General features: G+C 54.6%; 1 protein-coding gene across 1 annotated transcript in view; it reads left to right on the forward strand.

The window, feature by feature from the left end:
* Nucleotides 1-15,698, forward strand: part of ITPKC (inositol-trisphosphate 3-kinase C) — a 16,024-nt gene extending 326 nt beyond the window's left edge. Inside the window, exons 2-8 of the mRNA XM_029925312.1 lie at nt 1-1,013; nt 5,332-5,431; nt 7,708-7,921; nt 9,485-9,689; nt 11,674-11,775; nt 12,400-12,471; nt 14,298-15,698. The exon at nt 1-1,013 is cut by the window's left edge and continues 11 nt beyond it. Of these exons, the coding sequence (XP_029781172.1) occupies nt 1-1,013; nt 5,332-5,431; nt 7,708-7,921; nt 9,485-9,689; nt 11,674-11,775; nt 12,400-12,471; nt 14,298-14,501 (1,910 nt within the window). The 3' untranslated portion in view covers nt 14,502-15,698. The remainder of the gene's footprint in view (nt 1,014-5,331; nt 5,432-7,707; nt 7,922-9,484; nt 9,690-11,673; nt 11,776-12,399; nt 12,472-14,297) is intronic.
* Nucleotides 15,699-16,669: the final 971 nt, after the last annotated feature.

Consider the following 16,669-nt stretch of genomic DNA (forward strand, 5'->3'; position numbering starts at 1 on the left):
GGCGGCGGCAGCCGGGGCAGCAGCGACCTGGGCCCGGTGCAGGGGGCCCGGCGGGGCGGCCGGACGGGGCCGGGCCCCCGGCCAGCAACGAGGGGTCCAGCCTCTACGGCGAGCCTGAAAGGGTCGGCCTCGGGCCTGAGCCGGGCACAGACGGACCGGCTGAGCCTGGAGCAGCTGGCCTCGGAGCGGAGACTGAGCGGCCCGGCCCAAAGACAGAGGCAGACCTATCTAGCCTCCGGACATATCCAGAAAGGAGCAGCCACTGGTCAGAGCTGGAGACAGCCGGTGCCTGGACGGAAACTGGGACAGATGGCTTTTGGACTGATCCACACAGGTCTGACCTCCAGTCTCAGCCAGGGAGGGCCAGCCGCCGGACACAGCCCGTCGTTGATGGGCCCTGGACAGAGGTAGAAATACATGGGTCACAGACCCAACCAGAGAGGGCCAAGACCTGGGCTGATAACCTCTGGACCCATAGGAACAGGCCCAGCCTCCGGACTGAGCCAGAGGGGGCCTGTCCCTCAACAGAGCCAAGGGTTGATGGCTCCTGGAAAGACTCGTTCACTGATGGCTCCCAGATACAACAGGATATGAAAACAGCCTGGAAACAGGTTGGCACTGATGGTTTCCCAACACAGCAAGATACTCTTGGCTCCTGGACACTGCCTGGCACTGATGGTCCCCAGACACAAGAAACTCATGGACCCCAGACAGAACCTGGGACAGACTGTCTTTTGGGGGCGTCCAAGCAGGATGGCCCGTTAGAGGAACCAGAACCCCGGGAGCTGGGGGCTCGCCTATACTCTCCCCTGGAGTATAGCCCCTTGACCCCTGTGCCCCGCCTCATCATCACTCCTGAAACACCTGAGCCTGATGCTCAGCCAGTGGGCCCTCCCTCCCGGGCTGAGGGGGGCAGTGGCGGCTTCTCCTCTGCCTCCTCTTTCGACGAGTCTGAGGATGATGTGGTGGTGGCCCGGGGCGGAGGTGCCAGCGACCCCGAGGACAGGTCTGGGGTGAGTGGGAACCGTTCTGCCCTTGAGCCACATCCCCCCTAGACCCTTTACCCCCCTGCCTTTGCTTTAGAAGTTTTCTAGCACCCACCAGCAGTTTCATCTCCAGGTGCCTCTTCCATCTGTCGATCTGTTGACCACCTCCCTCTGACAGCCAGGTGACCAGCCTACTCCAGGCATCCTCCTGATCCTTTCCTTTCCTCCTCACCCTCTGCCTCTGGTCCTGGGGTCTAAAATGGACAGCCACTGGCTGATTAATGGTGCCCAGGGACTCCTCTGAGATTGTGTGATCCTGTGAGTCCATGTGTGTTTATACACATATTTTTGAAGCAACCGTGTATGATTTCTGTCGGATCCTCTAAAAGAGCACAAGGAGGACAGAAAGCTTTTACCCTAAATTAAAAAAATATATTTTTATTTATTTTGAGAGAGAAAGAGAGCACGTGTGCAGGGGAGAGGCAGAGAGAGAGAGGGAGAGAATCCCAGACAGGCTTAGCACCGTGAGATGATGACCTGAGCTGAAATCGAGTCGGACACTTACCCAACTGAGCCACCCAGGCACCCCTTTACCCTACGTTTTTAAGGCACTGGGGCTGCCTCAAGGGGTCATGAACCTTTGCCACCCTTTAGCCATTCACTTTCGTAGGGAGTGAGCCCCCTGATCCTCAGAGGGCTGTGTGAGCCCCAAATGCTGAGGACCTCCAGCTTAGCCAGGGGCTCTCTGGTTTCACCAGGCCCCCCAGCTCCCCATGGGGCCTCCTGCACACCCTTGTTTACGTCCCCCCCCCCCCCTTCCACCTTGGGTGCGGTTCTCCTGTGGTGAATCAGGAGGACTGGCAGGTCTGGTTCAGGGAGGGTCAGCAGGGAGGCAGGTGTGACAGACTCAAGTGGGTTGGCCTGCTGGGCCCTCCCATTGTCCTAGGGCCCCGGCCAGAGTCCGCCCTGAGCACCCCCACCCCAGGCCTCCCTTGGGAATGTGCTCACATGTGTGGCCACAGGTAGAGACAGACCTGCCTCAGCCTGCCTGTGTCGGAGCACAGGAGCTGACCCTCTGGTCTTTCTGCTTTAGCTGTTCCCTCCACCTACTCTCACGTTCTTAGCGTCTCCCAGCAGCTGATCTGGAAGTGAATGGGGAAAAAAATAGCAGCTAGTAGTCACGCCCAGCTCTGTACTAAGCTCCTTGCTCATATCAACTCAAGTAGCCCTGTGAGGGAGGTGCTATTATTATCCCCATTTTACAGATGAGGTCATGACACTCATCCAAGGTCACACACTTTGGAAGACACAGAGCTGGGAGTCAAACCCTTAGAATACCAAGCTCTTTTCTAAAGGCTGTGTGTGTGTGTGTGTGTGTGTGTGTGTGTGTACCCTTAGAACGGCACCAGTGAGATGGGGACTATTGTTGTCTCCATTTTATAGTTGAGGAAACAGGTTTACAAAGGTGAGGTCACCTCTGCTTAGGGTTCGCCAAGCCGGGTCGGAGCCAGGATGCTCACTCAGTCCTGGCTGCTTTGAAAACTCAGTTATTTCGAGCTCTATGGTGTCTGGGTGGGCCCGTCCCTAACTTGCTTTCTTCCCACGCCTCTGTGTCTCCAGTTTTTCTTCATCCTTCCAGGATCTGCTCCCACGACCCACCTCTGATCAACTTTTGAACTTGCCCTTCTATCCACCACCTTCCATGGCTCCCCAGGGCCCTCCAGATAGCAATCAGAAGTCCAGTCCTGTGTTTAGAGCTTCCTGTCTCCAGGCTGCTTCCCGCATTCAGCTTCCCTTCTCCCCTCCTATCCCCCCTCCCCTGCAGAGGCCAAAGTGCACAACTGTTCCTCGGACACCCTGCCACCATCCCGCCTCCATTTGGCGCTCACCCGTTTCCCACCGCCCAGAAAACAAACCCTTGCTTCCTTCTGGCTTAATCTGGGAATCGCATCTGACCTTGACATCACATGACTTTCTTCCTTTCCTCCAGGCTTCCTTCCTTCTCACACATCCATCCTGCCCTCCTCATCAGATCACCGACAGCCTCTGCGCCTGTGTTATGTGTCCGGCCCTGTGTTGGTTTTGCTGGGGACACAGCAGTGACCGATACATTAGCCTCATGAAGCTCCTAAGCCAGTGGAGGAGAGAGGCTCATTGCCATACGGAGCGGTCAGGCCTGGGATGGGGGATGCCTAGTGTTGTGGGAGATCACAGGAAGTGATTGGCCACACCTGGAGTATCAGAGAGGGCTTCCTGGAGGAGGAGACATGGGCGATGAGACCATCATGCAATCAAGCCCAGAATAACCATCAGGTCCAAGAAAAAGACAAGATACTGAATCTGCTTATGATAAAAAAAAAAAGATAGTTAAAAGATAAGTTACAACTAACTTCCCTCAATCCATGCAATGCTTTTGGAGCGGCTGTTGTGTGCTTAGGTCACGGGCTGGGGACACAGTCGTAACCAAGACAACCCCAATCCCTGCCTTCAGAGTTTATACCCCACCAGAGCGGTGGTGTGTAAGTGCAGGGCAGTGAGTTCAGAGTTCGAACCCCAGCACTGTTGTGTGATTTAGGCAAGTGACTTCATCCCTCTGAGCCTGTGTTTCCTCTGTAAGCCAGAGTCAACAATTCTCTGGGGGGTTGTGTTTTTAGGATTAAGTAGGTTATGGCTCTCCCGAGTCTTTGTCATTGTGCCTGGAATGTTCCAGGTACTTAGTAAACAGGAACCTTTATTAATCACCTCCTCTCCATGGCTGGCAGCTGGAGAGTGGAAGGAATAGCCCTTCCTGAATCCCATAGTCCAGCCCCATGCCTCTGCTTGACCTTCCCACTGTCGATTAGATGTCTGCTGGATAGCTGGGCTCTGAGCAGGTGGGGGAGAGCATGGCCTGGACCCCAGGGTAGTGGGGTGTGAGGGACACAGCTTCCTTCTCTGGGGAGGACTCCCATTCTCGTAGAACATGCCTAAGGGCCTGCCGTAGGCCTGAAGCAGAGAATTTTTCACGTGTTTGCACACGTGCTCATGCATGTGAGTCACACACTAAGCCAAGTCTCAAGAACCTCTTGATCGAGTCAACGTGATACAACTAAATCTTTGTTTTCGATTCGCTCTACTGGGTTTCTGTTGCCTGTTCGCTCTCTTTCTTTGCTTCGATTTATCTTTTTCTTTCTTCTCATGACTTGGTATCCGTGTCTCCCTTTCTGTCTTTCTATATTTCTTCCTTTTAAAAAAATTTTTTTTAATGTTTATTTATTTTGAGAGAGAGAGAGACAGAGTGAGAGTGGGGAAGAGGCCGAGAGAGACGGAGACACGGAATCTGAAACAGGTTCCAGGCTCTGAGCTGTCAGCACAGAGCCAGATGTGGGGCTCAAACTCAAGGACCACGAGATCATGACCTGAGCCGAAGTTGGACACTCAACTTACTAAGCCACCCAGGTGCCCCTCTATATTTCTTTCTTTGTCTTTTGGCAACCTGGCACCGTATTAGTCAGGCCAAGCCAGGATTTGCTGCGGTAACAGACAATCCCCAAACTCAGTTACTTGGAACCGCAAAGGGTTATTATTGTTGACACTGCACGTGCACCATGGGCCACTGGTGGGTGATGGGGCTCTGCTCTATGTGGTCTTCCCTCAAGGCCCAGACCGAGGAAGCTTCTGTTTCTCTCCGCGCTCCCCACCCTCTTCTACAGCAGGGAAAAGAGCACGGAGAGCCATGTACTGGCTTTACCACTTCTGCTCACATTTCACTGGCCAAAGCGAGTCAGTAAGCGAAATTCAAGGTGGCGGGGATGTCCCTAGAAGGGGCGATGGGCTGGAGCTGTTTGGTGAGCAGCTCTCCTGACCGCCCCAATCTCTACCTCTGTCCCTATCTGTCTCTGTTGTCACTTTGTCATCTGTTTCTAATTGTGTCTTTCGCTGTTGCCTCCATTCATCAATTCCTGCCTCGGTCATTTTCTACAGAAGGTGTGACTTGGTTTTGGGACAGAAGTGAGGTTTCCAAGTTTCGGGTGTGTGTATGTGGGGAGGGGGGAGATTTGAGGGTTCATTGTTACTGTACCATGACCTGGCCTATTTTTACTCATTTGAGAAGGACAGAGACACAGGTATATCAGAAAATGATGACAAGGACAGAGAGAAATGGACAGACTCTTCCTTGCCTTTGAGGAGGTCTTTGGGGGATCTCAAGATTGCTGAAGCAGTGGGTATCGCTCACCCCAGTGAGCTTGGGAGCAGCAATCCCGGGAAGCCCCCGGGTCTGCCCACCACCCCTCTGTGCCCCCGCATGCCATCCCCTGCCCTCCCCAGCCTCAGCGGTGACCCCACCCTGCTCTGCCTCACACAGAACAAACCGTGGAAGAAGCTGAAGACGGTTCTGAAATATTCGCCCTTCGTGGTCTCCTTCCGAAAACACTACCCTTGGGTCCAGCTGTCGGGACATGCTGGTGAGAGCAGGGGTGCAGGGGACCGTGGGGATGGGGGGAGGGGAGCAGACAGGCAGGGCAAAAAAAAAAAGCTACAGGGCCGTTCCCTGTAGTCTAAGTACCCCCATCTGTCAGATGGGCTTGAGGACGTTCTCCACCTCATGAGGCTGTTATGGGAAGTGCTTAGGCCTGGGCAGGGGCTGAGGGCCGTTCCTGGTGCCAGGGGGATGGGGAGCAAATCCTCAGCCCTGGGGGAAAATGGTCCTGGGTGCAAATCCTAGTTCTGCACTTTATACATGGTGATCCCATATTACTTTCTCTCCTGAGTCTCCTCCCTTGTAATATGGAGATAATCATACCTCCCTTTCAGGGTTCACTGAAGGGTTAAAAATCAAAATATAAATATATGAAGATTGAGACACAGACCCCCTCACAAGTAGAAACAATCAATCCTTGGTCTCTTCCTGTGTCTATATAGTAAGACCCTCCGTAAACAGCAGCAGTAATGGTTTTTCCCAGGACCTAGTGTGACGGCTCCGGCACATAGCGGCACAATGCCTAGCACATAATGCATTTTGTAAGGGACTAGATGATAAACATCCTACGTTTGGGGAGCCATACGGTCTTTGTCACAACTACACAATTCTGCTGTGTTAACAGCACGAAAGCAGTCATAGATGACACATAAACCCATGACTGTGTCTGTGTGCCAATAAAACTTTATTCACAAAAATGAGTACTGGCGAGGACTAGACAGATTGGGCCCACCAGCAAAGGAGATAGGAAGGGAACTTAGCTACCTAGTTCATCCTTAGATCTGAGTCTTTGATAGGTCAGTTCCTCCGCTCCCCACTGTAAACACGGGGCTGATGTTACCACGTTTCCCAATCACTATTGCTGAGTGAAAATATGAAAAATCCCCTCAAAGGCTAGTGGTGGCTAAAAGAAAACTTAGTGGAATAAAACAGCCCTTTTATTGCCTTTTATGACCCCTGTTTGGGGTCAGGGGTCCAGACAGGGCATGGCAGGGATGGCCTGTTGCTGCACTGTGGAGTCTGGGAACTCAGCTAGAGCAACTTGAATGCTCAATGTGGGAGCTTTTGAGATTCATTCACTCACATGCCTCGCAGTCCGTTGTTGGCTGAGTCTCAGCTGGGGCTGCTGGCCAGCTTCTGTGCGGAGTGGCTTGGGCTTCCCCACAGTATGGTGGCCTCAGTTTTTTTTATTTTCTTAATGTTTATTTTTGAGAGAGAGAGAGCAAGTGAGTGAGGTGCAGAGAGAGGGAGACACAGAATCTGAAGCAGGCTTCAGGCTCCCAGCTGTCAGCACAGAGCGTGATGTGGACCTCAAACTCAGGAACCGTGAGATCATGACCCGAACCCAATTTAGATGCTTAACCTACTGAGCTACTCAGGCTCCCTTTCTTTTTTCTTTCTTTCTTTCTTTCTTTTTTTTTTTTAAGTTTATTTATTTATTTAGAGTGAGAGAGAATGAGTAGGGGAGGGGCAGAGAGAGAGAGGGACAGTGGGTCAGAAATGGGCCCCACTCTGTGAGCAGAGAGCCCAGGGCAGGGCCCGAACCCACAAACCATTAGATCCTGGCCTGAGCCTCAATTGGACACTTAACCGACTGAGCCACCCAGGCGCCCCGAGGAGTCCTCTTTCTTTCGCTGCAACTCAGGACTGCAAAGTGGAGTTCGCCTCTCCTTTGGTGACCTCAAATCTGAAGTCACAGTGTCACTTCTGCCTTTAGCCCTCCCAGATTCAAGAAGAGAAGAAATAGATTCCACTTTTTAGGGGGGGAGTGGTGAAATTCTGGAAGAACCCGTGCGACAGGAGCTACTGTGGCACCCATCTCTGGTGCCTACAAGCTGAAAATGTAATTTGCCTCATAAGAGCTTGTAATGCTGGTCTACACAGTCTCCGAGGTCCAGGAAGTGCCAGCGTTGTCAGCTGGCATGAATTGGTCCCGGGCGGCAGCGCGGTGGTGGGACTCCGGGCAGAGGCAGATCTCACACAGATTCCCACAGCCCATCATGAGCTCACAACCCGAAATGACAAAACAAGTGAGGGCCCAACCTGCTGTGAACAGGACTCGGTTGGAATGAGGAGCCACGGTTGGCCCTTCCCTTGGCATGTCCCCACCAAGGCTTAGAGAGGCGCAGGGCAGGGGCGGGGGAGAGCCTTCCGGAAGGGGTGAGGCAAGGTGAGGGCAGCCAGGATCCGATGCCCATGGGAGATGAGGAGAGGCTCCTGCTGCTCTAGCCTCTGACCCTCTTGTCGACTGTGCTTCCACAGGGAACTTCCAGGCAGGGGAGGATGGTCGGATCCTGAAGCGTTTCTGTCAGTGTGAGCAGCGCAGCCTGGAGCAGCTGATGAGCGACCCCCTGCGCCCCTTCGTGCCCGCCTACTACGGCATGGTGCAGCGGGACGGCCAGGCCTTCAACCAGATGGAAGACCTCCTGGCGGATTTTGAGGGCCCCTCCATCATGGACTGCAAGATGGGCAGCAGGTGGGCTCAGCCCCGGGGTGGACGACGAGGGCCAGTTGTGTGCGCACGCGTGCGCGCGCGCGTGTGTGTGTGTGTGTGTGTGTGTGTGTGTACGAGGGTTCCAGTTGTTTTATCATCTCCTTCGTGCTTGGGCTTGCTAATTTTAAGCATTCTGGTCTCATTAGTATTTTTATTTCTGTCTCTCCAATGACCCAAGTAGTTGAGCATCGGTTGGTTGGTCATTTGGAAATCCTCTTGGGAAAAGTGCCTCTTTGAATATTTTGTCCAGTTTTCTTTTTCTTTTTTTTCTTTTTTTTGGTGTGTGTGTTTATTTATTTATTTTGAGAGAGAGAGAGAGTGAGCAGGGGAGGGGCAGAGAGAGAGAGGGAGACCGAATCTGAAGCAGGCTCCACATCTGCCAACACGGAACCTGATGTAGGACTCAAACTCATGACCCATTAGATCATAACCTGAGCCAAAATCAAGAGTCCGACGCCTAACCGATTGAGTCACCCAGGCAGCCCTGCCCATTTTTCTATTGGGCTGTCATTTTCTTTTTGATTTGTAATTCTTTATATATTCTGAATACAATTCCTTTGTTGGAGACTCACACACACACACATTGTCCAGCTTTCCTATTTCACTTTTAATAGTGGCTTTTGATAAACAGAAGCACTTTTTTTAAATGTTTTTTTTATTTTTGAGAGACAGAGAGAGGCAGTGCGAGCAGAGGAGGGTCAGAGAGAGAGGGAGACACAGAATCAGACGCAGGCTCCAGGCTCTGAGCTGTCAGCACAGAGTCCGACGCGGGGCTCAAACCCACGAACTGTGAGATCATGACCTGAGCCAAAGTCGGACACTTAACTGACTGAGCCACCCAGGCGCCCCTAAACAGAAACACTTTTGATTTAGGCCAGTTTGTCATTTTTTTCATCATGATTAATAGCTTTGTGTTTAAGAAATCTGCCGACTCTGAGATTGTGCAGATCTCCTATGTTTTCTTCTACAGGCTTTATTTGCTTAACTTTCACATCTAAATTTGCCGTCCATCTAAAATTAATTTTTTAATGTTTATTTACTTTTAAGAGAGAGAGACAGCGCGAAAGAGCGCAAGCAGTGGGGGAGGGGCAGAGAGAGACACACACAGAATGGGAAGGGTCTGAGCTGTCAGCACAGAGCCCGACGTGGGGCTTGAACTCAGAAGCCATGAGACCATGAACTGAGCCAAAGTCAGACGCTCAACTGACTGAGCCACCCAGGCACCCCTAAAAGTAATTTTTATATATGGTGTAAGGTAGGGATTGAGGTTCTTTACCCTGTCCTCCCCCCCATATGGCCATCCTATTGACCTGGCACCATTTATTGGAAAAAAAAAAAAGTCCCTTTCTCCCCTGAATTGCTGGGTCTTCTGAGTCATCATTTGGGTGAATGTACACGTGCGTATCTGTATTTAGACTCTGTTCCGTCCATTGATCTGTTTGTTTTCGGGCCATGCTGCGGTTTTATAACATGCCCTGCTATCAGGGAGTATGTCCTCCACCTTTGCTCCTCATAGTTTCCTTTGTCACCTCCTCCTTGTGCCAGGACCTACCTGGAGGAGGAGCTGGTGAAGGCACGAGAGCGGCCCCGGGCCCGGAAGGACATGTATGAGAAGATGGTGGCCCTGGACCCCGGGGCCCCCACCCCGGAGGAGCACGCCCAGGGCGCCGTGACCAAGCCCCGCTACATGCAGTGGAGAGAGGCCGTGAGCTCGACCTCCACCCTGGGCTTCCGGATCGAGGGCGTCAAGGTGAGGGCCGGGAGCTCCTAGCCCGCCCCCAGAGGGCTGCGAGCGAGTCCGAGGCCCAGCTTCTTGGGGGACCGAGGGTGTCAGGGAAGGCCGGAGAGAAGCAGGACGTGAACGGAAGACGCAGAGGTGGGGCTCTGGGAGCCCTGCTTCTCTCTCACCCCTCAGTGGCCCAGTTTGTTTATCTGTCTTCCCGAGCAGCCCCAGATTCCGTCCTCACCCCTCGCCACGGCCTCGCCCTAGTCCGGACCGTCTCGCCTGCCCTAACCTCCCTCATCCCTCCCGCCCTCTTCCCTCGCCTCCCTGGGCTCCTGGGGCCCGGTCTCACCCCCGCTGATTCTCACCTAACACAGCAGCTGGCAGAGTCCCCCCGCTTATGGGGAGAGATTTTGTCTTTTCTTTCCTTCCTTCTTTCTATCCTGTTTTTGTAAACTATACCTAAGTATTTGAAGAGATACTCACACAGTTCAAAATCAAAATAGTGTACTGGCGGATATAGGGGAAATCTTCCAGCTCTGCTGATGTCCTTCCCACGCGGGCCCTCCCCCGCTCCCCGCCCCCACTCATGGGGAACCACTTGATCAGTTTCTTCTATTTTTTTTCCTGCAAATACAAATGCAATTGCATGTCCTAAAGTTTCCTCCTCCCATTCTTACACCAACGGAGGCAGAGCCCTAGGGAGTTTTCCATATCATTCCATAGAAAGCCTTCCTTCCTTCCTCCCTTCCCTTCCTCAGTTACATAAGAGCTCTCTGTGGATGTGACACAGTCCCCTACAGATGGCCACCTGCGTTTCCACTTTTTGCCATTACAGACAGTGCCTCAGTGAATCCCTTTGTACGTAATATACTTTGCAAGTGTGTAGGTTTACTGTAGACTAGATTCCCAGAAGGAGGAAGACGGTGTCAGAGATGAACGGCATTGGGAATTTTGCTAGAAATTACCAAGCTCCTTTTGCAAGAGTGGAATCATTGTGCACGGCCTGGCCTGAGCCATCTTTCCAAGTTTTGCATCTGACTGTCATTCTCCTATTCAAAACCCTTCCATGGCTCCCTAGTCCCCTTGGGAGAAGTTCCCTGGCCCAGAGGACCCTTCATCTCTCCCCTCTCTCCTCCTCCTTGTCTACCTTCAGGCCACAGTGCTTTCATTTCCTTGAAAGAGCTCTGTTCTTTCCTGCCACAGGACCTCTGCACATGCTCTTCCCTCTGCCAAGACTGCTCTTCCCCCTACTGTTCCCTTGGATTGATACCCAGTCATTTTCCTGTCTCCCTTCAAATTTTGCTTCCTCCAAGAAGCCCGCCTGAATTTCCATCCTGCTCCATCAGGGCCCTCTCTTTACCTCCTCATGGCTCCCTATCCTCTATAATTCTCTTCTCTCCCTTTGTGACGATCTTATTGTTCTGCACCTGCCTCCTTCACCTGACTCTGTCCTGTTACCTCCATGTTATCAGCGCCCACACAGCACCTGGCACAGTGTGGCAGAACGACTCAGGTGGCTTCTCTGTGCCCCTGTCAGACATAAAAATTATTAGTCCCGTTTATGGAGTGCTTACTTAGTTGTGTGCCAGACACTGTGCTTTGCATCCTACGTATCCAGTCTCCTTTAATCCTTATACTAGCTTTAGGCAGTAAATACCAATGTAGGCCCCATTTTCCAGGTGAGGAAACTGAGGCTGAGGCCAGTGAGGTGGCTTGCTTAGGGCTTCCCAGCTAGGAAGTAGCAGAGTCACGGTTCAAAGCCAGATCCACCCTTTCTCCAAAGCCCACTTGGCTAGAATGGCTCAACCACGGGGTTCAAGGTTAGACTCGGAAGGACCAGTCACTCTGGAGTGTGGTTTGGGGCTGGGTTGAACGGGGCTGAGCAGGTGGGCTTGCTCAGCAGCAAGTGTGGGGGGCAGGCAGGTGGCCCCAGGAAATGCCTGCGGCTGCTTGGCATGGGGCGTGAGAAGGGAAGGGTGACACTGGGCCTTCGCCCCTCGCCCTGCAGAAAGCTAACGGGACCTGCAACACCAATTTCAAGAAGACTCAGGAGCTGGAGCAGGTGACAAAGGTGCTGGAGGACTTTGTGGATGGGAACCGTGGAATCCTGGTGAGCGGGACACTGGGCCCTGAATTTAGCAGCTTACGCCCGACCACCACCGTCATGGTCGCTCGTAAGGCCACGGTCGTCTGCTTCAGGCTGAGGCTGGCCGATGCTGGCTGGCGTCGCTCGCCATCTGCGGTCTGCTGGTGGCCTGGCTAGGGCCGGCTGGCCGAGGGGGGCCCTGCTCCCAGGTCTGGTGATTGGCTCACGACTTGGCCACTTGCCTCTCACGATGCAGCCGGCTGGCCTGGGCTCATTCTCAGCGTAGAAGCAGGTGGCCCGGAGAACGAGTGAAAATGTAAAGTGTCTTGACTGGCCAGGCTCAGGACGGCCACCATCATCTCTGCCATACTGGCCAGAGCTAATCTGACCCAGCTGAGATGAAAGGGACTTGACTCCCCCTCGTGCTAGGACTTGTGGGTATTCCCGTCCTCTCCCCACCACACTCCTGTCTGCTACCGTGGTGCATCTGAGCCCCTCCCCACCTCCCGTTTCCCCCGTGGCTCCCCTGATCCCGTCCTGGCCGGGGTCTGCTAGCTCCTTTGAGGGTATAGGATGAGGTCGGGCCTCAAGGCGGGTAAGGACCCACCAGATCCCCGTGCTGACCACGAAACGCTCCGTCTCACGCAGAGAAAGTACGTGGTGCGCCTGGAAGAACTCCGTGAAGCTCTGGAGAACTCCCCCTTCTTCAAGACCCATGAGGTGCGAGCCCCGGCTGCCAGGGAGGGGAGCAGAAGGCCCCGTATGCGGGGGAGGGGGGAGTGGAGGGGGGACTCTGGGGCTCATTGCAGGGGGTGTGTCAGCCCCTGGGTGGCCCTGAAGAGAAACAGCTGACAGATTACAGGGCAAAGCTATTAAAAGGAACCCCCAAGTTTTGGGGTTTGCTTTTTGAGGTAGGCAGCAGGGGGGATTTCAGGGGCTCAAGCCATGCTGCTCCATGCTGGGAACGGGACTTACCTCCCAGGGCCTCAGTTTCCTCCTGACACAGGGAAGAACAACGGTTCCCTCCTCACAGGGCTGCTGAGTGAGACTAGCAACCATCACGTGCCTTTTGGAGGATGGAAGTTCTTTTAACTCCTTGCTCTTAAAATTACTTTGTAATCATAATTATTCCAGTGATCGGTATCTGTGTTCCTATTCCATGGCTCTGCCCACTCCCTCGTCCCTCCCTTCTGCGGCCCGCGTGTCTCTGGAAATCTGGGGCTGTCTCAGGAAGTCTGTGTGGCGGTGATGTCACAGCGTGTGTCCTTTCCTCCCCCTCCTTTCTGCGACACCTCCTGTCAGGATCCCCCTCACTTTTTCCTGGCGTTCCTGATTCCCGAAACATCCTTGCTTTGGGGGTCGGGCCACCTGGGGTTGGAGGTTCGAATCCTGCTCTGCACTCCGCCTCAGCCACCTGCTCCTGGGAGTGGTTCTGCACCCCGTCTCCTGGCGGGCAGGATGGGCTAACAGAGCACCTGCCCCGTGGGCGTGGGGAGGACGAAGCGGGTTAGTGTACATGGGAGCACAGCCCACAGTAAACCCTCAGCATGTGCCAGCTGTCACTGTCGTGTTCACTGTCACCAGATATCACCCTCCTTGTCCTCATCGCTGCCCTTGGGTTTCACACACACGTCACAAAGGGGAGGCCTGGGGACCTTATCCCTTCTGTGCTCGTGTTTGGTTTCACCCACCTGGTGACTTAGCATTTTAAAAAAATGAGTTGCTGACATCTAAAACACGAGACTTCACACCAAAATCGGGACTTCCGGTTTCCCTGGCTCTTTGGGAGACGTGGCAGCACCGGGCCGCTCGCCATATGCCAGTGGCCCGAGCAGGGTGGTGGCCACCGCCTCTGCCAGCCACCTGCTCCCCTGCCCCGTCACCTGGGGTTTGAAACCCGACTGGAAAAGGGGAGGGGCTTGCACACCTGGAGTTACATGAAAGCAACAAAAGTACTACTTCTAATTAAAAAAACAAAACACCCAAAGCAGCATCTACCGAGGGCAGTGTGTCAAGCACTGCAAAGTGCTTCTTGGGATGCTGCAGTGACCTCAGCGTCCCTGTTCTACAGATGGGCAAACTGAGGCCCAGAGAATGGAAGCCCCCTGGCTGGGGCCACCAGCAGTCCTGTGCTGGGGCTGAGCCGTTCTTCCTGAGGGGAAGGCGTTTTCCACTCCCCCCATGCAGGGTCCTACAGGCGTTTGTGCCCCGGGTTGGAAAAGGGTAACGGTTAACACTGTCGTCTGTTTGCTACACTGGCATCTGTTCTGAGCGCTTTCTGTGGTTGAATTCCCACTTGTAACTGGCACCGCAGCCTTGGTCGTAAAGGCTACGGTTATTTCATTATTCCCACCTGCATCCGAGCACGTGGAAGTACAGACGGGTCAAGTCACCTGCCCAGGGCCGAGCCAGTTAAGTGGCAGAGCCAGGATTTGAACTCTGGCTCCCGAGTTCAGGCTGTCGAGCACCCCGCTCAGCTGCCTGTTGGGCAGGGGCCCGGGCCAGTGCCTGCTCCTCCCCTGAACCTCCCTCCTCTCTCCCTGCAGGTAGTGGGCAGCTCCCTCCTCTTCGTGCACGACCACACCGGCCTGGCCAGGGTCTGGATGATCGACTTCGGCAAGACAGTGGCCCTGCCAGACCACCAGACGCTCAGCCACCGGCTGCCCTGGGCTGAGGGCAACCGCGAGGACGGGTACCTCTGGGGTCTGGACAACCTGATACGCCTCCTTCAGGGGCTGGCCCAGGGCTGACCCCCCCGCCCACTGCCGGAGTTGATTTACTGGATGGTGCCCATCTGGCTGGCGGTGCCCCGAGATTGGCCTTGGGGGTTGACCTCAGGAATGGGAGCGGATGGGTTGCACACCATGCAAGCCATGAGCAGAAGGTCCAAAGGGCCTTGGAGACCGGGTAGCACCCGCCCCCTTCACAACACAGTTTTTAAAGACTGGAGAGGGGACATGCCCATGGGCCGCACCCCACCTTGTACCTAAACCAGACTGGGCCCTCTGACCAGCCAGGGAGGTTTCTAAGGGGGCTTCCGGAGACCACGACTCCACTGTGAGCCCTGACGGAACACAGTCCAGATGCCACGGGGAATACGTGTGACCTGGCGCCTCTCACCACAGGGATGACCGCAATCACTGTCTCTTATCAGCCCCCACCCGGCTGCAAGCTGGCACCCTGAGGCCTGGGAAGGGTGCATTTCCCCTCTTGTGCCTGCGGGGCCCCAGACCTCACCTGTGAACAAAGGCAGGAGCCACCTGTCTGTCTGGGAGAGGTATGGCCCCCTCTGTTCATCTGGGGGCCATTCCAGTGCTGACCCCACAAGGTGTGTCTGAGAGCTGCTGTCGGACGGGACCCCCTTCGCCCCGTCCTGCCCTCCCCTGTCCCCATGGGATCCTCCTCGCCCCTGAAAGACCAAGACCACAGCTGTGTCCTATGCCAGCTCTGACTAGCACAACCTCGTTCCTCGGACTCTGGCCTCAGCTTTCCCTCCCCCCACCCCTACCCTCCTTTCCCTTGCTCCTTGCCAACTGGTGGAAGGAGGGGCTTTCAGACCCGGAGGAGGCAGCTTGGGAATCAGAGCTGCCTTCCAGAGGTACAGGGTAGGTGGCTGTGACCCAGGGCTTGCGGCCTGGTCCAAACCAAAGACCTCAGCACCTTCTCAAGTGTGGCTGATGCCCCTCCGCCCCCCTCCTCCTGCAGCTGTACCTTTGGCGTCCTGGCCTGGGAGGCTGGGAAGCAGGCACCTCCCTCTTCTCTAAGCTGAAGTTCTAGTGCATCTTCCGGGCCCGGGGAGGTGTGCTCCTTTTTCTACCAACTGTCTTTATACTTATTTATATGAGAGGTAGTCGTTAGCTGGGGCAGCGCTGGGGACGAGGCAGGATCACTCCGTGTGCTTCCCCCCCGCCCTGTGACGACACCCCAATAAATCACACTCAACGTCAGACTTGTGGATTTCTTTCTTTTGCATCTGGGGCGTGTGGACTCAAAGCTCGTAATTTCACCAAGAGCACTGGGCAGGGTAACGGGATGAGATGGGGTCTGGACAGAGATGCAGGCGCGGAGCCCGCTGGGCCGTTCATTCAGCATTCACCGAGCCGCTGCTCTGGTGCCTGGCTCTGTGTTGGACAACATGGGGGACATGCTGGTGACCAAGACAGCTCTAAGCTGTGCCCTCGGGGCTCCTGGGACAGTGCACTGGACAGTGCCAACCAGGGTGTCAGGGCTGGTGCTGGGGGACCAGGGCGGGGCCGCCCCTCTACTGGTTAGAAACACCGTATCTTGGCTGGGCGCTGGGCTACAAAGTGATCGAGGCAACCCTGTCCCCCCCCCCCCCCCCCCCCCCCCCCCCCCCCCCCCCCCCCCGCCAGAGTGGTGACAACAAGTATTCATGCAGTTAATAACCTCTTTCTCCACGTCTTACAGACACTAACTGCCCATTTTGAATCCTGGTGCTGCCACAGGGAGCCAGGATGTGACCTCAGGCCAGTGGCCGCACTTCTCCAGGCCCCAGTCTCCCCATCTGTAAAATTCAGGAGGACCTAGTACCTTCCTCACACGGATGAAGAGTTTGAGGAGTTACCACTTTCTGTCCAATTTCTCAATCAGGACACAAAGGTCAGGGAGGGGCCTGGCCTGGGGCTAGGGAGTCTTCCCTGAGAAAAATGCGCCAAAATCGAGAATTAGGATCTCCTCAGCAGAGATTCTGGGGCAGGTGAGGGACATCAGGGACCTGAAAGGCCAGCATGGCTAGTGGCAGGAAGTGTGAGAGATACAGTCAGAGATCAGGAGAGCCTGAACTGAGGTGGGAGGCTTTCATCCCTACACTGTGAGCAACGAGTTGCTGCTGGAAACTGCAGCTGGAAGCTTCCTGGGAGGCAAGTGGGAGACCCGGTTCGCATTTTAATGCTTATTT

The sequence above is a fragment of the Suricata suricatta genome, chromosome 16 (assembly GCF_006229205.1).
Source record: "Suricata suricatta isolate VVHF042 chromosome 16, meerkat_22Aug2017_6uvM2_HiC, whole genome shotgun sequence".
NCBI classification, from domain to species: Eukaryota; Metazoa; Chordata; class Mammalia; order Carnivora; family Herpestidae; genus Suricata; species Suricata suricatta.